The 19085-nt window shown below is 35.6% G+C and overlaps 1 protein-coding gene across 2 annotated transcripts in view; it reads left to right on the top strand.

Annotated features, from left to right (window-relative positions):
* The first annotated feature begins 8666 nt into the window (after positions 1–8666).
* LOC140323789 (uncharacterized) overlaps positions 8667–19085 on the top strand; it is a 135704-nt gene continuing 125285 nt past the window's right edge. For both annotated transcript variants that reach the window (XR_011919442.1, XM_072401148.1), the window contains exons 1-2: positions 8667–8833; positions 17051–17122. Coding sequence is in view for 1 of the 2 variants with exons in the window: in XM_072401148.1 (XP_072257249.1) it covers positions 8693–8833; positions 17051–17122 (213 nt within the window). In the remaining variant the exon portion in view is untranslated. The remainder of the gene's footprint in view (positions 8834–17050; positions 17123–19085) is intronic.

The following is a 19085-nucleotide window of genomic DNA, read 5'->3' as shown; positions in this document are numbered from 1 at the left end:
TGGAGCAATATCTTACAAGCCAGTGCTGTATGAGACCTTCAATTTTAGATCTACGTTGCCTAAGGAAGGATTGGGGGGGAGGGAGGGTACAAGCTGCTAGGAGAGAAAAAAGTAAAAATCTGTCTCTGGGTATGAAGTTTTCATAAATGCTGTCTATACTTCAGGCCACAATACACAAAGGCTTTGTTTCTAGCACACCTTTTTCCTCACATATTTGAATGATCTAGCTTTTGCTTTTCTAAATATATAAAAAGTTAACAATTTTCATGGGCTGTCTCTTTTATATTGTATTTTATATGGTACCTGTCGCCAAAGATGAGATCATTGGCCACATATGTTTGCTATAGTTGTAGATCAGATCTGTTACACATTTTGTGCAAAGTAAATTAAGACTATTTTGCTTATGTGCATTGATGATCCAAAAAGTATATATTTTTGCAAAGTTACTTTCCTATTGTCACCATTCAGGAGCAATCAAGTGAGGTTAAAGGTTTTTCTGTGTTTTTAATAAAATTTGGAGGTGTGAATAAATGTGAAAGTTGTGTGAAGGGGTGCATGTAAGACTAACATGAAGCAAGACTAATTTGTGCAAAGAGCCTTTAGACAGGATTTGGCCACAATTATTATCTAGCTGTGAAAGAGCACCCAGCCATTTCCATAAGAATACCCCCATCACTTGACACACACATCCAGACTGAAAGGGCAGATTCATAATATTTTTTGGCTGGTTTCCATACGATCTACACATTATGCATACTGAGAAAAGGCAGAACCAGTTGTGTGTAATTTACACTGCTTTAGAATTCATGGTGACTTTTGCTTTTGTATATAGTTCTTACCTTCTTTTTAGGACCTTTGTTTTCCCTTTTACGTAATACAAGCAAAATGTAGGGTCCTTTTAGGTAACTTCCAAGGGATCCATGAATACAACAAAAAACATCCAAAATTATTGGTGCAAATAGTTTTGAAAGTTTAGTAACATATATTTTTAGTTTGCTGTACATACACTGCTTTAAAGTGTTTAAAGATCTGCTTTTAAATACTTTTCTGAATCGGCTCTTTGCAGTACTGGTTATGGGCCACATGTATGGCCCAATTCTCTAGGTGTGTTATACCCAACACTTCTGCATCATATGATTCACTTCTTTTCCTCCATGTGCCCAATGCTTGTGTTTGGTTGCTCTGGCACTTGGCACTGGACAGGCAATGTACAGGTTCACCTCAATATACTTTTAATAAAACATAATATTTGTATTATAAAAATGTTACAAACCACCTGAACAGTGGTCTTCTAGTGTTGGGAATGTCATAATTACTACCTAATTGTGCAAACGAAAGCTGAATAGAATGTTTGAGTAGGCCCTCATATGACGTAGATATAGTACACATAAATGATAATGTATTTGATTGTGTTTGGCGAACTTAAAAAACAACTCTGATTGTAAACAAAATCTGCTAATATATATATATTTGTGTGTCCATAGAGCATGTATATATATGTGTGTCCATAGAGCATCTCTATAAATAATTTACAAATCATTTAATAAAAAATTCCTGAAATAGCATATAACATTCCACAATTCAACAGAATTTAAGATATCCAGAAAATCATCCAGTATTATCAGCCTGACTTTATAGTGGGTTTGTAGAAATGCTGCCTCCAAAAATACCTAGCCTAAATGCTTTGTAGTAATTTATTTAATGACGCTTTTATTATTAATACTTTTACTAATGATTATTATCAGATATTCATTTGCAGTAGGACACAAAAGTATATTATTAGTATATTGGACCTATTCAGTAATTGGGTACACAGAAGCCTGTTATGTCAAGTGTGCCTTAAGCTCTAATCTCTTCTAATATAGCTTTTTCATTAATTGCCATACTAGAAAATGAAAATAAGTGCTTCTTTTAAAGATTCATGATTAGGACATGGGTACAGACTGATGTTTCCACAGAGCCAAGTCAGAGATTTCGCTTTAATGTAATTATGCTTTAAAATTTATGAATACAGCACATCAGAACTTGATCCGTGCTCATTTTCAATTACTGCTCTGAAAAGCCCCCGTCCAGATGTCTCTATTTACTGCATTGAAAAACTGGCAGGACTAGAAGTCTTTGTGGGAGGGACCACAAATTGTCACACTTGTTAATTTTGTACTGAGGACACTTAGGAGAGGTCTTGGCATTGACCTTCATTCAAAAGACTCAGGTCTGACAGAGCAAGCGTATCCATGATTAGAAAGATGACCCCTCTACATGCCAAGTTTTTCCCTCCCGTATTGTTGGTGTTTACTTAGCAGGGACATTTTTCATTTTTTTATGGTCCCACACTTTGGGGAAAAAAATATTAAAAGAAGTGCAAAATTGCTGGGAATATTGCAGCCTCAACAGAGTAACCCTAGTTAAATGAGTCTGATGTATCACATTTTACTGGGGATTCCGGGACCCAAAAACTTTTAGGTCTACTTATAATCAGTTTAAATCTGAAATTCATTGAAACATTCCCTGATGGAGGGAATCATTATTTACCGTCATTGAACTCATTGAAACACATGGATCTGGAAGGTTCTTCACCAGAGAATGTTTCAGCGAATGTCAGATTCACTGCGTTATAAATAGACTCTTTGTTAATGTAAAGTTTTTATTGTTGCAGAACTATTACTACTGTAAATGTTTGTCACTTTTTATTTGTAATATTAAAATCTGCTTGTTTAGCATGTTCAACAGGGAGGCCATCAGTCCAGCACTAAAAAGTTTTACTGTAGGTCCTCAATCAGAAGCTGCACTGCCTTTCTCTTTTAAAAACAAAAAATGCTATGGAAAAGCTGTGTTACAACCACTGGAGGTTCCACAACACTATACAAGGCTATATGCTGCAAACATAAATATCCGAGTAGGATGCAAAGTTGGCTTACTGTATTTACTTAAATACTGTCTGTGTCCTATTAAGAAATACACTCACATCATGTACCTTGGATACAGAAGAAAGTAGGAGAAAATCACTCTTTAAACTAAGGTATATAATTTCTTTGATTGTTAAAGTAACCCCATTCCCTTTTGAAAGATTTTGCATCTTATTCTGAAGACAAGTCAAAATGTTGGATTTTCCCTCAATATTACTCCTGGTGACAGTCCCAAATAGGAATACAAAGAGCAATAAAAACCTGAGGGGGCTGTACCCTTTCCCTTCCCTGAAAACTGTGTCAAAAAGTAAATCTTTTCCCCATAATGTAGCCCCCCCATTAGTACCTTGTCAAGTCTAGCCCAGGGTCTAAAAGTTGTGTCTTTGCCCACCCTGTTGGCTACACAATTTTGAATTACAACACAACATATATTTTGCATCAAATAATGGCAGCAGATACTCTAACTATATTGTGTTCCTGCTGGAAAAAGTTCTCTTCATTTCCTTTTTTAGAGCTGTGACAAGAAAAAGGGGAATCAAGACAGCAAAAAAATCTGAAACCTTGATTCTTACACCTCTTTCCTACACTTTCATTCCATTCTCAAAAATAATATTCTAGGATGGAGTGAGTATAGTTTTATCTTGGTTTAAAGTGAACTCCAGCTGTATTCATAAAATAACAATGTTTTTCTAGTTCTCCCTTTAAAAGTAGGCTTGGTAAAGGAGGGGCAGCACTAGCCAATCATGTTCTGCTGCATTGCACATGTGATAGAAGCCACAAAATTAGAAGCCATGCACTAAGCTGTGTTGTCTGGCAATGGCTCCTTCATATATTACTTGTCAATTTATCTGCTAACACAAAGAGCAGTAATCGATTACTAAACTTAATTATTTTTTGTTTTTTTATTTTTAACAGCATTTTTTTTAAAATGCATCACATGTACTATTGTCTTTATGCCTTGTGAATGTGACATGAAGCATGAGTTTGTTATTTGGTTATGCAGACAGTCTTATACACATCACTATTTGTGCTGAACAAGTAATTGATATCAGGGGGAATAAAGTCCACTATATGGTTTCTTAATTTCATGCCTCATGCAGAAAACATTCATTTGAGTACTGCAGTGGCCCAGCACCATGGTTAATGAGGCATGAATTTCAAGATAAATGACAGAATGGCAGCTGATAGCACACTGACCCAAGCATTGAGGGCAAGTGGCACATAAATCAGCTTGTCCCTTTTTCTGTTCTTCCTCTTCCTATTCAGTAAATCACACGCATGTACTTACTGTGATCCAGTACTTATGTATACTCAAACAAAAATGTTAAAGCCATTTTAAAGGTTTAAAGTAGATGAGAGACCCTGCTGTGCCCCTGCTGCACTTGTCCTTTATGTACTCCAAGTAGCCATTGCTGCTTTTATCTGCTTGTCTCCTTCACAATTGTTTATTGGCTGGATAGAGAGAAGACATCTCATTTATACCATTAAGCTTATAAATTCTCTGAATTATGACTTTAACTTTATTTCATCCTTTTTTTTTGGAAAGTTTTGTAGTTAACTTGATGATATTTGCTCTCATCAAAAAAGTGTTATTGAGACTGATCTCCATATATAAATATACATATATATATATATATATATATATATATATATATATATATATATAAAATAAGACTTTAACTTTTTTTCATCCTTTTTTTTTTGGAAAGTTTTGTAGTTAACTTGATGATATTTGCTCTCATCAAAAAAGTGTTATTGAGACTGATCTCCATATATATATATATATATATATATATATATATATATACTTCACGTCCGAAGCACAGGCACCTAGAGACAAGAAGTCCCTCAACGACTTCTGACTGCAAAGTCTAACCTCTTCTTCTGAGCCTATCTATATTTGTATTATTGTTGTAATGTAATTCAAACTTTATATTCTAGTTGCAAGTGTGTTAAATATTCATTTGGACTGAACAGACTAGTCAAAAGATATATATATATAAATATATATATAAAAGACATTAGGTTGTAAATGAGTTTATTGCTAATGGAGAGCATGGTGAACCAGCAATCTCTGGTGAATAGTAACTGAATTTTTGTCTAGCTACATATGCTTTTCAAACAATAAATAGGCTTGATACACAGAGTTTTACCATGGGAATAAAGCTATGTTATTAAGCCATGTGACTACAGTTTGAACATCTAATTGGACTGCAGAAAATAAGTGTCAGTATTTATAAAATACATATTGTCAACTTTTTGTGTATAGTACACGTCCGAACTGAACTATTAACTGGGTCCAGTTGACCACTTGTTGGTTTTGGGTAAGGGGCCTGCATATTTTGGTCAGTCTTTCCCTGGTCTTCCATGTTGGGTGTTTCTGCTTCTTATTCTTCTTGGAGTACATCTTGTGGCAAGGAAGAAGCACTGTATTAAAAATACCGCCAGGGTTACTTTTTTCTTTTCTCTTTTCTTTTTTTTTACTTTCCTCTCCCCCTGGGAGATGTTTTCAATAAAAAAATGACCTACAGTTAGGCTCTAAATCCTATTGAACCCAGTTAGTAAGTGTAAAAGCATCTTCAGAAGGGTATCAGCAATGGCCAGTAAATTAGTGTTACATTTTGGTACAAAATTGACAGCACCATCAGCTTCAGGAGGATAAAATTCAAAAAAGAAAATGCCTCAAACCTGGAGTTTTTTTTTACCAAACTGATGACTCAAACAGCAGCATAAATCCAAAAAGAAAGCATGTGTGACCTTCATTTATTCTGTTTTACACACGGGTTTTATTTTAAGCCGAGCCCTTTTTAGACATATCAGAATATTTTGTTCCTACGTACCTGCCATCTTGGTTTATATGTAAGTCCCAAATGCGCTATATAATTTTATATGGGAAATTACAGATATGCATTATGCTGAATATTTTTTTTTTATTAAAGGTATACCCCACAAGGATTACCAACCCTAATGATGGACACACAAAAGTAAAGATCTATTATGGCTTCTTCTAATATATGTTAATCCTTTCTCAATTTTTTTCTAAAGACTGCAGATTTAGCATTAATTAAAATCAATACATTTAATATTCACATAATTGTTAAAAGTGTTGTCATCTCTACTCTTTAAAGGCTAATCTCTCCGGGTAGGGAAATGTAAAAAGAACTGTAAACAACTCTGTTCCTATTGATCACAATAGTACAATTGGGTCTGTTTATATATAACATTTTACTTACAATCCACTTTGCTTGGATCACATTTGTTAGTTCAGTCATTCTAACCGATATTTAACCTTTACAGAGATCTATCTTCAGTTTTAAAAAATCCAGACAAAAACATGCAATGCTTATGGGAAGAGTATTGTTAAAATGACTGGTTTGGCAAAGTGGCCCCTTTAAGATGCAGATTAATGTATAACCCTAATGTACGATATGCGTTTGACAAATATCCTTTCTACAATCCTTATTTTAGTCTGTTTTCACTCTGCAAATATATGTTTTACTGTGATTTTTTTCCCATAAACAACAGGTGCAACATTAAAAATAACAAACACCTACATGAAAAGGAAATTGTAAAAGAAGTTTCTGATCACCTGCTTTCCTGTAAAAAATGCATATTTTCTAAAATGCACATTGGTCATGGTACGGATACAGTTGGGTTAGGAAGTGGGAGGTTTATAATAAAATGTATTTGAAAACTCCAAAAGTGGGAAAGTATATTAAAAAAGAATCTAAACATAAACACTAAAACCAAATATCTTGCAGGATTGCATATATAATTGATATGAATGTATTTTTTTAAAATAATTCATACTTAAAGCTTAATTATACTGGCATAAAGTATCAATAGAATGTTTGTATTCCTTGGGGGACAACATTTCTTTAGTATTAGAGTCATCCTTTCTTTGGCACTCTTGGTTTGGTCTACCATACCACAGTGTTCCAGCAAATTCTGCCATTCTTATGGAAACATTGATATTCAGTCACTTTTGGAACATGAATACATCCATGTATTATGTTCCTACAAAGAGTCCACTGAAATTGGGTGTGGACCAGGGGTGGGCAAACTTTTTGGCTCAGGGGCCACAATGGGTTCTAAAATTTGGCAGGGGAGCCAGGCCAGGATCAGATGGATGGAGCGCCGAGACAGGTGTCACTGAACGTGATGTCATGATGACATAACCCCGTTCACTTTCCCATTGCAGATCTGAGCCTGCGATAGGAGAGTGGGTGGGTGTTCCGCCCACTTCCCTGAGCCCGGAATTTGTACAGGGAACATGGTCTGCGGATCTACTTCACCTGAGCTGCTGAAGTAGAGAGGGAGTTCAATTGGCCAATTAAAAAAGCCTAACGGGCCGTATATGGCCAGGGGGCTGTAGTTTGCCCATGCCTGGTGTAGACTGAGAAATCATAAAGCAAATAAGGGACCAAAAATTGCAATTCTAGTTTGCTTACATGTACACACCTCCCACCTTTTCCTTAATTGTTAGATTCCAAGTCAGCACATTGTTTGTAGCACTGGCCAGTTTTGATTCAAATTCCTGTTTGGGGATCTGTAATGTTAGCTGGCTAGAGTCAGTATGCTTGTATTGATGGTCAGCTGTCATTTTATTTGGCATGGTTTTACATCACTGGATGATGTGATCTTAAGGCAAGTTTACTTCTGGGGAAAAAAAATTTGAAAAAGAAACATGAAAAAGTAGTGATCATAGACCCAAATACAAAAATATTGTGTCAATAGTGAGGTCCTCTTCCATAACAATGGCCCTTACCATCGTTGGGGACAGGCATGTGTTTGTTTCTCCCAAAAGGGAAGGAGGCCACATGCCTTTTGCCTCTTTCCCTATTTGACTAACTAGGTTCCAGAGAAACACTTATGGACAGAAGAGGGGCACACACATTTTCTGTCCCAATTCCTATCCAAGAAGGTCCCAAACCTATTAAAAGGTATGATTTCAATACAGTTTCAAGGCTGAGTGAATCTTGCCAGCTGATTTTGTCATAGTCCCCAGGCTTCTTTGGGAATAACACAGTTATAGCATCCAAATATCAGCAAACTTTTACTTTTTTGGTTTTCAAGTGACCAATGTTTGAGTCAAATTTGTCACAGACCCAAAGCTGAACACAAAGCCTAGTTCAATCAGAAAATCTAAACATCGATGTGCAACTTTTGCTGGAACAGGTGTGGACATGCTCCCATTCCTAAGATGCAACAAAAATAGAATAGAAATAAAATAGAAATAAAAATAGAATTGTTTTTCTAAAATTTTAGCACACTTCAATTGTGCTTTAGCTACCTAAATGCCATTCAATTATTTCTATTATTATTATTATTATTATTACTATAGTATTATTTTACTTACTTGATGAATGTGTGTAATTCAATAAATGTTACACTTGTGATTCAATGCTTTTCAATTGTACTACTGAATAAACTGACAGTAAATAAAATTGTATCTAAATCTAAATGTGTTGCAATTTACATTCTTTTTTTGTTTTAATTTCGCTTGTAACAGTTTTACTCCTTTAGTTTATCATTTACAGAATTTGTCTTTCAACTTTGCAAGTGTTCTATGGGCCTGAGAATCTGTGTATAGAAACTTTTATTTCTGAGCCAATGACCTAAAACCAAGGTCTTGATGCATGACGGACTTGCTGTGTGTCATGAAATATTTTACATTTGTACTCATCGCAGGTTGCCTTGGAAGCAGTTGAGATAAGAAGCCTCAACTAGAAGGTAATGTTATAAGACATTTTAGATGGAATAACACATGTAGGCCGAACATTGAGATGTATCATCCAAATCCTAAATCTGGTAATGTCCTATTGGGTAGGAAACAAAACGCGTGCCAAAGATCGGTCTTCACAATCCACAACAGGTTTCCAAACTATATGACACTGACACCTTTTAGGACACAAAGTATACATAAGGTAAGTCAATCAAACGATGATCTATAAAAATGTATTCGTTGTAGAAGTGCAGAAACATGTTGGAACTTACTTGATATAACTGCAGTAACCTAAAATTAGTTATGGATTGCTGAACCTTTTCACAATATCTTTTTTGTGCACTGGGCTTTTGAAAGAAACTTCCTTGTTTTACCTTGATATTTACATAGACCTATGAAAACTGTGTTTTATCTGTGGTTTGTGTGTAAGGTTGTGTATTCTGACATTATCACTGTCTAATACATAGGACACGACCATATGTCAGATTGTAATTCTTTCAATGTTTGAAGATATGGTACAGAGTGTAAATCAAAGCTACAACTTGTAAACATGGGACATATGGTCTATAATTTCCATTGTATGTTTTAGATATTTACGGTGTTTTATTTTTTAAGCTGCTATCAGATGTTAGAAAGAGGCAAGACACTTGACACTTTTTTGAACAGTGCACACACTATGCAATTTTCTCTAAATATTGTATTTCTTATTACAATTATCATGTATCACCTTTCTGATTGTCTATAAGTATTCAACGTAGTATTCACTTTTATATTATTTGATCTGAATTATGATCAATTGTACTAATAAATCAATCAGACTATCAATCATAGTGGTTTGAATTTCAATACATATCCTATGATCATAAAGTTATTGTAAATAGAATCAATTTTGGATCAATTTAGCATTTTCTTCTTAACAATCAAAAGTATTACATGGCTAGCTAAATTTCAGTTTGGAGTGGGATATTCCTTTAATCATTTCCTAATAGTGCAGTAAATTGCCTTGTATCAGCCTCTGAAGATGCCTACTTTGTGCTTATATATACTGGGTATGGGATTGTCTTTATCACCTGGTAGTGCAGAAAGATATATGCAATAAATAGTACCTGATGTAGGTGTATTTTCTTGCTCTTCTATTCTTACTGCCTGGTAAAACATGAAAGACGTGCTTTTGTATTGAGATGTTTGGACGGCACACAGAGCTTTTGCAGTGTAGCAGACACATGATTTGTGACAAGGAGACAAGATAATCTTATTGTCACCCTGGCAACAAATCCAGATGTGATGCTCAACTTTGAGGGACAAGCTAAAGGAAAGCACAATATGCTGTGATAAAGTGAACTTGGTCTCCCAGGGTGCCATTAGGGACAAAGCATATGATGAATGACTCCCTCTTGTCTGTGACCATCGCCTGCAACTGAATCCAGAAGCTTTAGGCTTTTATTGTGAATATCCAAAGCCATACATTACCAGGTATTAAGTGTGTGATTAGAAAAGTTGGCCTACAATACTATAGTATCACAAGCGTCATAAGGTGTAATAACGTACCCAGTGTTTAACCAAAATGAGATCCAGTGTGACCCAAGAGCTCCTGGATTTGGCTACATGTTATATGGACTTACCTGTTTTTCTGTTATATGAAAATGTCTAGCAGCATGTCTTTTTAAAAATATTGTTTATGTTAGCCTTTACATTGTAAATTGGATGCTAGATAAGTACATGCATGATTAGTATTTGGTAAGGGTTACTTTTACAGGTATTACAGAGATCACAGTACTTCTCCATATTTGCATATCACTCCAGAAAAGAAACTTCCATCTTTGTTCAGACATTATCCAGAATCATTATGTATTTAACTGAGCCAGTTGATGGCTCACCAATGACACTATAAAACTCCTGATTTTGTGTTTTCACAAGTTGCAACAATGTTACATTGTAGCAGTCTGATCACTGGAGAAGAGACTTAAAAAAGGCTTCCTCCTCCCTGCAGAAGGCCCTGCAGACTAACCACAGATATATGCCCCGTTTACATTTGCAGTAAACCACAGCGTTGTGCCCGCATGGTGAACCACGCTCCCAAAGGCTCCCATTTACCTATATGAGTTGAGATGTACACTGTGCATGCATTTGCACAAAGTTGCATTTGTTTTCCCTCTATGGCAGAGTTGTGGCAGCATTCCTGGAAGTGACATACTACTTCCTCTCATATGGTTGCTTTTTGTTCTCTAGTGGAAGAACCTTAGTGCAACTCCACTCAACGGCACATCAAAATGTTTGCTATAAGCTGCCGTTGAATATTAGTTAAAAACATGTTAACCTTGAGTTGGGCTCCTGGATATAGATTTGACCTTTTATTATATGTTATTTAGTGCATAAATTGTGACTATGGCTGCATACACATGTTAGATTTTTGTGATTGGAAACAATCTTTCACAATCATTTCTAATACCAAATGACTGAAAGATGAATAAATTAGTACCGTACATACAGCGCCGTTCTGCTCTATGGCAAGGGGGGAGAATGAGCGGCAACCCGCTGCACTCTATCCCCTTCACGTTCATTGGGGTCGTACATCTTCTATCTTCAACTTCTACCGTTTATGGATCTGCCAGAATGGATCCATGATTGACGTTGGACAGCCTCTGTACACGTCAGATTCCTTGCGGCTCGTATCTCGTGTGTACATAACCTTAGGATAGAATAGCGTCACAGACTACAAGAGGATGCTTCCTTTTCAAACAAAGGTTCTCTTGTTTTTGTAAAGCAGTAGGGGGCTGACATACCTTTACACATGTGCTGTTTGCAAATCCTTGGTTTCCCCCTATGCTATATGAAAACTGTCCTAGTCAGTACTGCCATGTGCACTGACTTATAATATATGTTTATTGGTGTTTAAATAAGTCAGAAGACATGTTTAGAAAACATAAAACTATACATATATCAATGCAAGCTCCTATCTGTATGTGTGGGCCATATAGCCATTTTTTTCAGCAAACACTAAGAATGAATTTATTTTCTTTCCATTACTCATGGTCACTGTACTGATATATGAACAGTCTAATGTCTTGAAAATGCAGTGATTTGTATGCCTTATATACAAATGTTGTATTTATAGGGAGCCAGAAGGTGTGGTTAGTTTAAAAAGTAAACATGCATCTTTCTGCTTTTAGCAACAATGGTCTGAGAATAGATTTGCAGGCTACTGTTCAGTATCAAAGTCACAGCTCTATTGTAGTTGTAACACCATAGAGAGCTGTAAATGTAGCTTCTGCCCATTCCTTTGTTCTCACAAATACAGCCATATTGTGCTGATTGCTATTAAATTAAAACACAATTGGGTGAGGGACACAAATGGGACAGCCAGTCTTACCAGCAGGGAGACTAGCTACCTTTTCTCTGGCATTTTTTAGAAGTCAGAAAGTCATTGCAAACATCTGACCCTGGATAACCTCAATGTCCAAATTCCTTTTAAGGGCTCAATTAAATACAATTGAATTTCACTTTTAGACTTGCTGAATGACAGGATTTTACTTTGATTGCTGTGTGTTTGGTGGTTGTAGGAAGACAAAACAATCACTTTTGTTCACAGAAGTTAACATATGTTAGTTAAGGATTTGTCACATAGCCTTCTTTCTTTGCTGTAGGTGCCTTAACCTATGATGCATACACATTAATGAACTACTGCACCTAAACAGATTTCTGCTACATTTTAGCTCAATTAATATATTTCTTTTATATTAGTACACTTTTTTTTCCTATATACTACAAGTTTATATTTCTTATAACCATTCTGGAATAGGCAGTATGTGTTAGGGTCTGCTTGGGTTTCTTCAAATATTGTTTAATATGAATGTGTTTAGACCAATACAAGTACATTTTTATGTGTCTTTAAAGTGTAATTAAAATAGAAAAATAAAGAAGAAAAAAAAAAAACCTGCCTGCTCTGAATCTTTCCTTTAGTGCACAGGATTGCAGGATAGGATACATGTAGGATGCATGTTAGATACCTGGTATCCCAGCATACCCCCAGCTGCCAGGAAAGAATGGAGTCCTGTGTGTATGTGCAGGAGATAATTCAATATGGCCCGGCCAATCATGATGGTTAAAGATCCAGGAACCTAGAACAGGACTGGATGTAGATGGCAATGGCGGCGATGGAGTGAAGACAGGCTTCCTCCTGTGTCATTGTATCTCTTTGACATTTGTAACCCCTATTTATTGTGCAGCACTGCATAATATGTTGGCGCTATATAAATACAGTTTATTGATATTAATATTTTATCAGCATATTGATGTTGTTACTAGGTAGAATTACCTGACTGCGATAACATTTCCATTGTCCAAGTTAGGGGGATGAGCCATGGTGGATTTAGGGGTAAATGATTATTGAGATGGGGGGGCTCTTCCCTTTCATCATTACCTATGAGAGATTTGTCCTTGAATTCATACTATAAGTCTCCTTACTTTATTAAGTTTACTTAAGCATTATTTATAATAAAATATAGCAAGGTAGTTTTAGTGAAGCTGATTATATCTCACACAAGCACAAAACACACACATGAATGATATGCATTACGCGAGGCCAATTCAATTAATGGTAGAATCCTATCTCTCTGTTTACATTAAAAATAAGAACCCAGATATGCATGTCCTTGAGTAATTTGTTTCTAATCTCACAAGCAGTGCAGTCAGGGATGTAAGTTGGAAGCCTGACCTTTTCAGCTTGCTGTATCCAGTTTCAAACTCATTAGAGGAAATAGAAACAGCAGAGCCATGTTGGGAGTAAGGACAGCTCTTTCTTCATACACCTGATTCAGTAGGTGGCTTCATTCATTTATCGGTATACACTAAAGAGCTTGTGTTAGTGTATAGGAAACAAAGAGCATTAACCCAGTATAGCATCACCTGTCTGCACTCATATGTTAACCACAACGTCCCCGACTAAACATCATTGTTTTTCCAATTCATTAAAACCATTCTTGGATTTTCTTAGCATGCAGGCTGTCTTATTTTATTCCCAGACAAGCTGAGCTGTATTTGTCATTAACACCACACTTAGCACTGCCTCTTCTTTTCTATGAAAAGAGGTCATTGCGTCTAGTCTTTCATATAACCGTGCACCTTTAACCTGCATGGAGCCCCTTGTGAATTTCCAGGAGTACTCGATTAAGCTTTCAATATGTAATTACTGCCAAACAAGTTAATTGCATTTAGAAGCGTCCAAAATTCTCTTGTTCAGTTTGTTTCCATTGATCAGCCTACATTATTCAGCTACTGTTTGGCTTAAATGCAAACAGTTGTTAATGAAAGGCTAATGCTGGATTCATTGGAAAATCAAGTAAATGACTTACTTGCAATGAATATCTGAACTCCTTCTGACTTTGAAGTAGGCTTTCTCTAGCCAGTTACAATAGCTTTTTAAAATGAAGTGATCCCACCTGTATTCTGGTCAAACTTTGTAGGCAACGTACCCTAGCTTTTTATCATTTTTTTTCATTATCTATTGTAGATCGACCCTTAGTCTTCATGCTCGATTAAATTAACCCAGTGTTAAAGGCGAACAGGCTACATTTTTTCTGTATTTTATTGAATATCTCAGCTACCACACATAGTTTGCTTTGTGCTAGGTACAGTAGCAAAGAAACATAGTTTGCAAAAGGAGCAAAAGAACCAAGTGAGAAAAAAGTTTACCCAGTGACCTTTGCTCCTTTCTATTTCCCACTGTTATCCTCTACCCCTGAATATCTAATAAGCCGATTTCATGGCTCCTATTCCTACTTCCAGTAGTCTTTACTTGTGTAAATCCCTACATATACACTTGTACTATTTTCCCTTGGATGCATATGCAAATATTTAAAGTGTACCTAAACTCAAAACAAAACAAAAAACACACCAGGAGATGGTACTAACTGACAATAGAGACATGTGATGTCTCTTTTGTCAAAAAACTAACTTCCAGGCTCCTGGTGGCTTTTTGTTTACGCTCTAAACCGTATGGTGTATGCTCTATGTAGTTTAGAGCTCGGCTCTGTGTGCCTTGTCACCGCACAAAGATCCAGCCACCTGGGACAATGTAACTCCTGCGCACGGGCAAGGGTTATATATTCCATCGGCCGCAANGATCACCTTTTGGAAGTCTGCCGTGGAGCCGGTAGTGATGATGCCACCTTCCTATGATGGAGTGATGATCCTAGACTTCACAGGGTGACTTCACACAGGTAAGTATGTGCCATTATTGGCAAGTATGTTGTACATATTTACTGATTATGGCAGAAACTCATCACCCAAAAACGTCCGCTTTAGGTTAGATAATTAGATAATTAGATAAATTAGATAATTATGGCTTGTCCCATGTGATAACCTAAAGTACCTACTGTTCTACTTTCCACTGAGAAGATATGCTACCTGCTAAAGGCTTATTTCATGCATACGTCAAAACAGGATTTATGCCAAATATAAAGTACTAAAAATTAAAATTAAAAAAGTAAAAAAAAAAATGTCCCAATGGACATATACTTTGCCACTTACAATAACCTTTGATTCAGCTATAATAAAAATAAAATAAATAAATATAATATGCAAATATTATATATAAAAAAACAAATAAATAAATATAATATGCAGCCTCCTTTGTGGCTTCAGTTAAATGTACTTTTTTAATGTAAATATAATAGAATACATAAATGACTGTTGCAGTAAGTTTACGTTTGTGCATTCAGATCCTAATTCCTTTCGTACATTCCTCTTTTATTATTTCATTTTACACCATCATATTTAGAGCCTGTTGACTTGGTTTGAAATGTTTGCTCATCCAGAAAATTGAAATCTTGTGAAACTAAAAAGAAGAAAGGAAGTTAGCGCTATTTTAGTATATCAAGGATCACTGTACTTTTTTTTATTTCTATGCATATTTAAAGCTTTTGTTTTACTTTAAAAAGTTATTTGCCCACATATATTGTAACCATAGAATAAACTTCTACTAGACCATTATTATTTTTTCTGCAAATGAGATCCATTCAAGCAATATTAACGTGGAAATGTAGGGTTCAGAAGAGCCAATACAATACACTGAGCACAGAACACTGATTTTAGTCATTTAAGCAAAGATATAATTATATACTTTTTTTGTAACAGTGGTCCCTCTTGGACTGACTATCCTCATACTCAAATATATGTAGCAAATATGATTTTTTTTCATTTTTCACAAGGCTATTTCTAAAAGGTTCAGCTTACCTGCACTAAAAATACCCAGTTCCATGGACAGAACTCTCTCTTTAGAGGTGGTCTCTAAATCTAGGTCAACACATGTTATTACACAGTACATCACAGCATGGAGCCCATGTTCACTCAATTACTTTGCTTCATCTTTCTTTAGAGTATATGCATTTGTTAACGTAGGTTTTCTGCACAATATGTGTGTGTAGATCTGTGGTTACAGTATTAGGATACAACATATTTTATTACAAAGCATATGATAAAAGTTTCTGCATAGACTCTTTTTTTAATGCTGCTTTGTTAAATTAATGGATTATTAAATCAGTGTTAGCCAATCTGCCACTGAGCCATTGTTTTTTTTCCTGTAATAGCATTATTCCTGTTAACTGTTGGGTGCATTTGCTCTGACCCCTTGGATACTCTATTTGGCTGAATGATTCTTGTGTATAACCCTAACTCCATCTCCTGACCACTTTCTAGCCTCTGACCCCATGGATATGTCCTCTGACCGAGCAACACTCATGTATGACCTACGATTCGTCCCCTGACCACTCTGGTTTAAATATCGATCAGGGGTTAGATAGGGGGTAGGTCATGGCAAAGAGAAGTAAGGATTTAAAGACTGCGCCAGGTAAACCAGATTCCACAGCCTAGGTGTGTGCCTATACATTTTTGGCAAAAGTCGAGAAAGATCTACAAGTTACATATTGAGCCAGCTGCTGGAGGGCAGTTCTGAAGGGGCAGAACAGATGAGTACTAACCGTATTACAGCTATTTCCTCTCATTTATAATTCATCTGGTGGGAGGGTCAATCAGATCTGGCCATGTGACACCCAACGCAGGAAGAACAAGGGATGCCATACTACATTTTCCAGCATTTTTTGCATTACAGTGGAAATATATCCACATAACTATGCAAGAATTATACTCACAGGAAGCGGGTAGTGAGGAATTGATAGACCCCAATATTTTAGCAGCAAGCAAAAGTAATGTTTTTAATGTATACTAATATGATATTTTGGATTCTGGGCTTACTTGGGCTTTAGGCACCAGCTAATTAGCCATAAGAGTACATCCAAGATTATTGATAAATGAATCTAGGGGTTTCAGCTAACTTAATAGAATGCATATACACTCTTGAATTCTCTACTAATTTTCCCTAAAAATCTTTCTAATCATCTTTTTTTTTTTTTTTTTTTTGCAGAAGGGACGTCCATGTTACTTCACATTTGTGAACAGTGCAACCCTGTGGGATAGGGGACTTTATCATTACACGGTAAGTAATTTAAAAAAGATTCAATTATTACTGTACATGTTTAGAAAATTAACTGTTTTTCTTCATGGATATGAGTCTTTTTTATATGTGTTTACTTTCTTAACAGAAACCCTTTAACCCCTACTTATAAATTAATGCTGTCGGGCTTGTGCCCAGTACTAACAGAGGTTGGATTGTTGGGCGTTGGATTGGCGTTCCCATCATAATCACCAACACAACTAATTCGGGTGATCACATGATGTTTTTTTTTTTACAAACAAACCTGCCATCTGCAGCTTTCATCGTGTATTACAAACTATGTATTGTTTTGTTTTAAAAAATGTTAATTAAAATATTTCATATTCTCCTAGATTGTAAGCTCTTCAGGGCTGGGTCCTCTCCTCCTCCTGTAACACTGTCTTCTGTATCTGTCTGTCATTTGCAACCCTTATTTAATGTACAGCGCTGCATAATATGTGCTTTAAAAATCCTGTTTATTATTATTAATATTATTAATAATAATAATAATAATAATAATAATAATATTTATCTGACTGCACAATCTCCTTTAGATCCACTGCAAACTGTGTATTACAATAGCCTTCCTTTTAAAACATGTATTAAATGGCTACTCTAGATAGGTCCTTGAATTAGTTAAATAGTCTTAGTAAATCCTAATTGGTAATGCATAGCACTGTTAAAACATGTGTCCTGACTGTTAGTGTCTCTTGCTATGTTAAGCTGGCATTAATGTCCTATTCCCCACTATGCCAATTCCCCTGCATCTACTTTTAAAGTATTTAAACCCTAAAAATGATCTTTCCTTACTTAGTCTCTTTTATATATTCAATAAGCTCAATATACTTGAACACCTCCTTGTATTGCTTTCCTTTTAGTTATATTGTAGGTGTAGAGGTGTAGGTATTTGTTGTCCTTTCCTATTGTGACAATAATGCTTCTCAAAAGATATAGGTTGTGAAGTCTGAAAAAGTTCACCACTGCAGCCACCATATCTAAAGACATGTAAGCTGCAATATATTACATTTTTTTCTTGGGTTTGGATATATTTTAAAGCACAGTGGGAATAGACCAAAAAACAAGTTAGGTTAGCCTGTTTTAGGGAAATGACAAGCATGCCATAATATATCAAACATTTTGATATTTTACATTAATATTAACAATAAAACAGCCATTAGGTCAAAATCAAGTCCTGCAGGCCTAATAATATATTGCTCTATCTATATATTGATTTACAATTATTTTAGTGTCATACCTAATTGGTTGATGTCACGGGTTGTACCACAGGCAGAGTTCTGTGGATTGACCTAAATGTCTACTCACAGGTGTTTACTGTATCTGTTTATTACCACCAGTGGGGCTAGACATAATTACCATGCAATGCCTATGACAGTGATACATCTTTTTGCACTTTGTTAAGTAGGTTACTTACAGGGCTAATCTGTCATTGTAATCACAACTCTGTATTGGTGTTCTAATGGGGCCATACAAATTATGTAAGTGGACATTATGCTGTTTGTACTATTCATCAATAAGTCATAACTGGTCTATTTATACATGACTCTTAGCCAATATTTATATGCAAACTAGGTAAAGGGCTCAGCTCCGAGATATGAAAAGTAGTAGTTCTTTTTAAAGATTGTCCAAGTTCAGAAACTAAGAATTAAAACTTCATACAGAATAAATAAATAGGAGCCTAATAATGAAGGGGTTAAAGACTTTTAACATTGATAAATATATGTTTATGAGGTACTGTTTCATTTTTTTACTTCTTTTATAATTGCCTGGAGAAAAGCTTTACCATGCAAACTAAAAAATAATTTTATAAAAATTCATTCGCAAAATCTCTAAACTGTTGGCCATATTCCCCCAAGTTTGTTTGTTAACCCACCTAACTCGTCCACGTGACTATATATAATGAGTAGTCTTTACGTGGCACCTGCTTTACCTAAGAAATCAGCAAACA

Source organism: Pyxicephalus adspersus, chromosome 2 (genome assembly GCF_032062135.1).
Source record: "Pyxicephalus adspersus chromosome 2, UCB_Pads_2.0, whole genome shotgun sequence".
Classification (NCBI taxonomy): domain Eukaryota; kingdom Metazoa; phylum Chordata; class Amphibia; order Anura; family Pyxicephalidae; genus Pyxicephalus; species Pyxicephalus adspersus.
The sequence above is the reverse complement of the archived record's forward strand: the minus strand, read 5'-3'. Positions and strand labels throughout refer to the sequence as shown.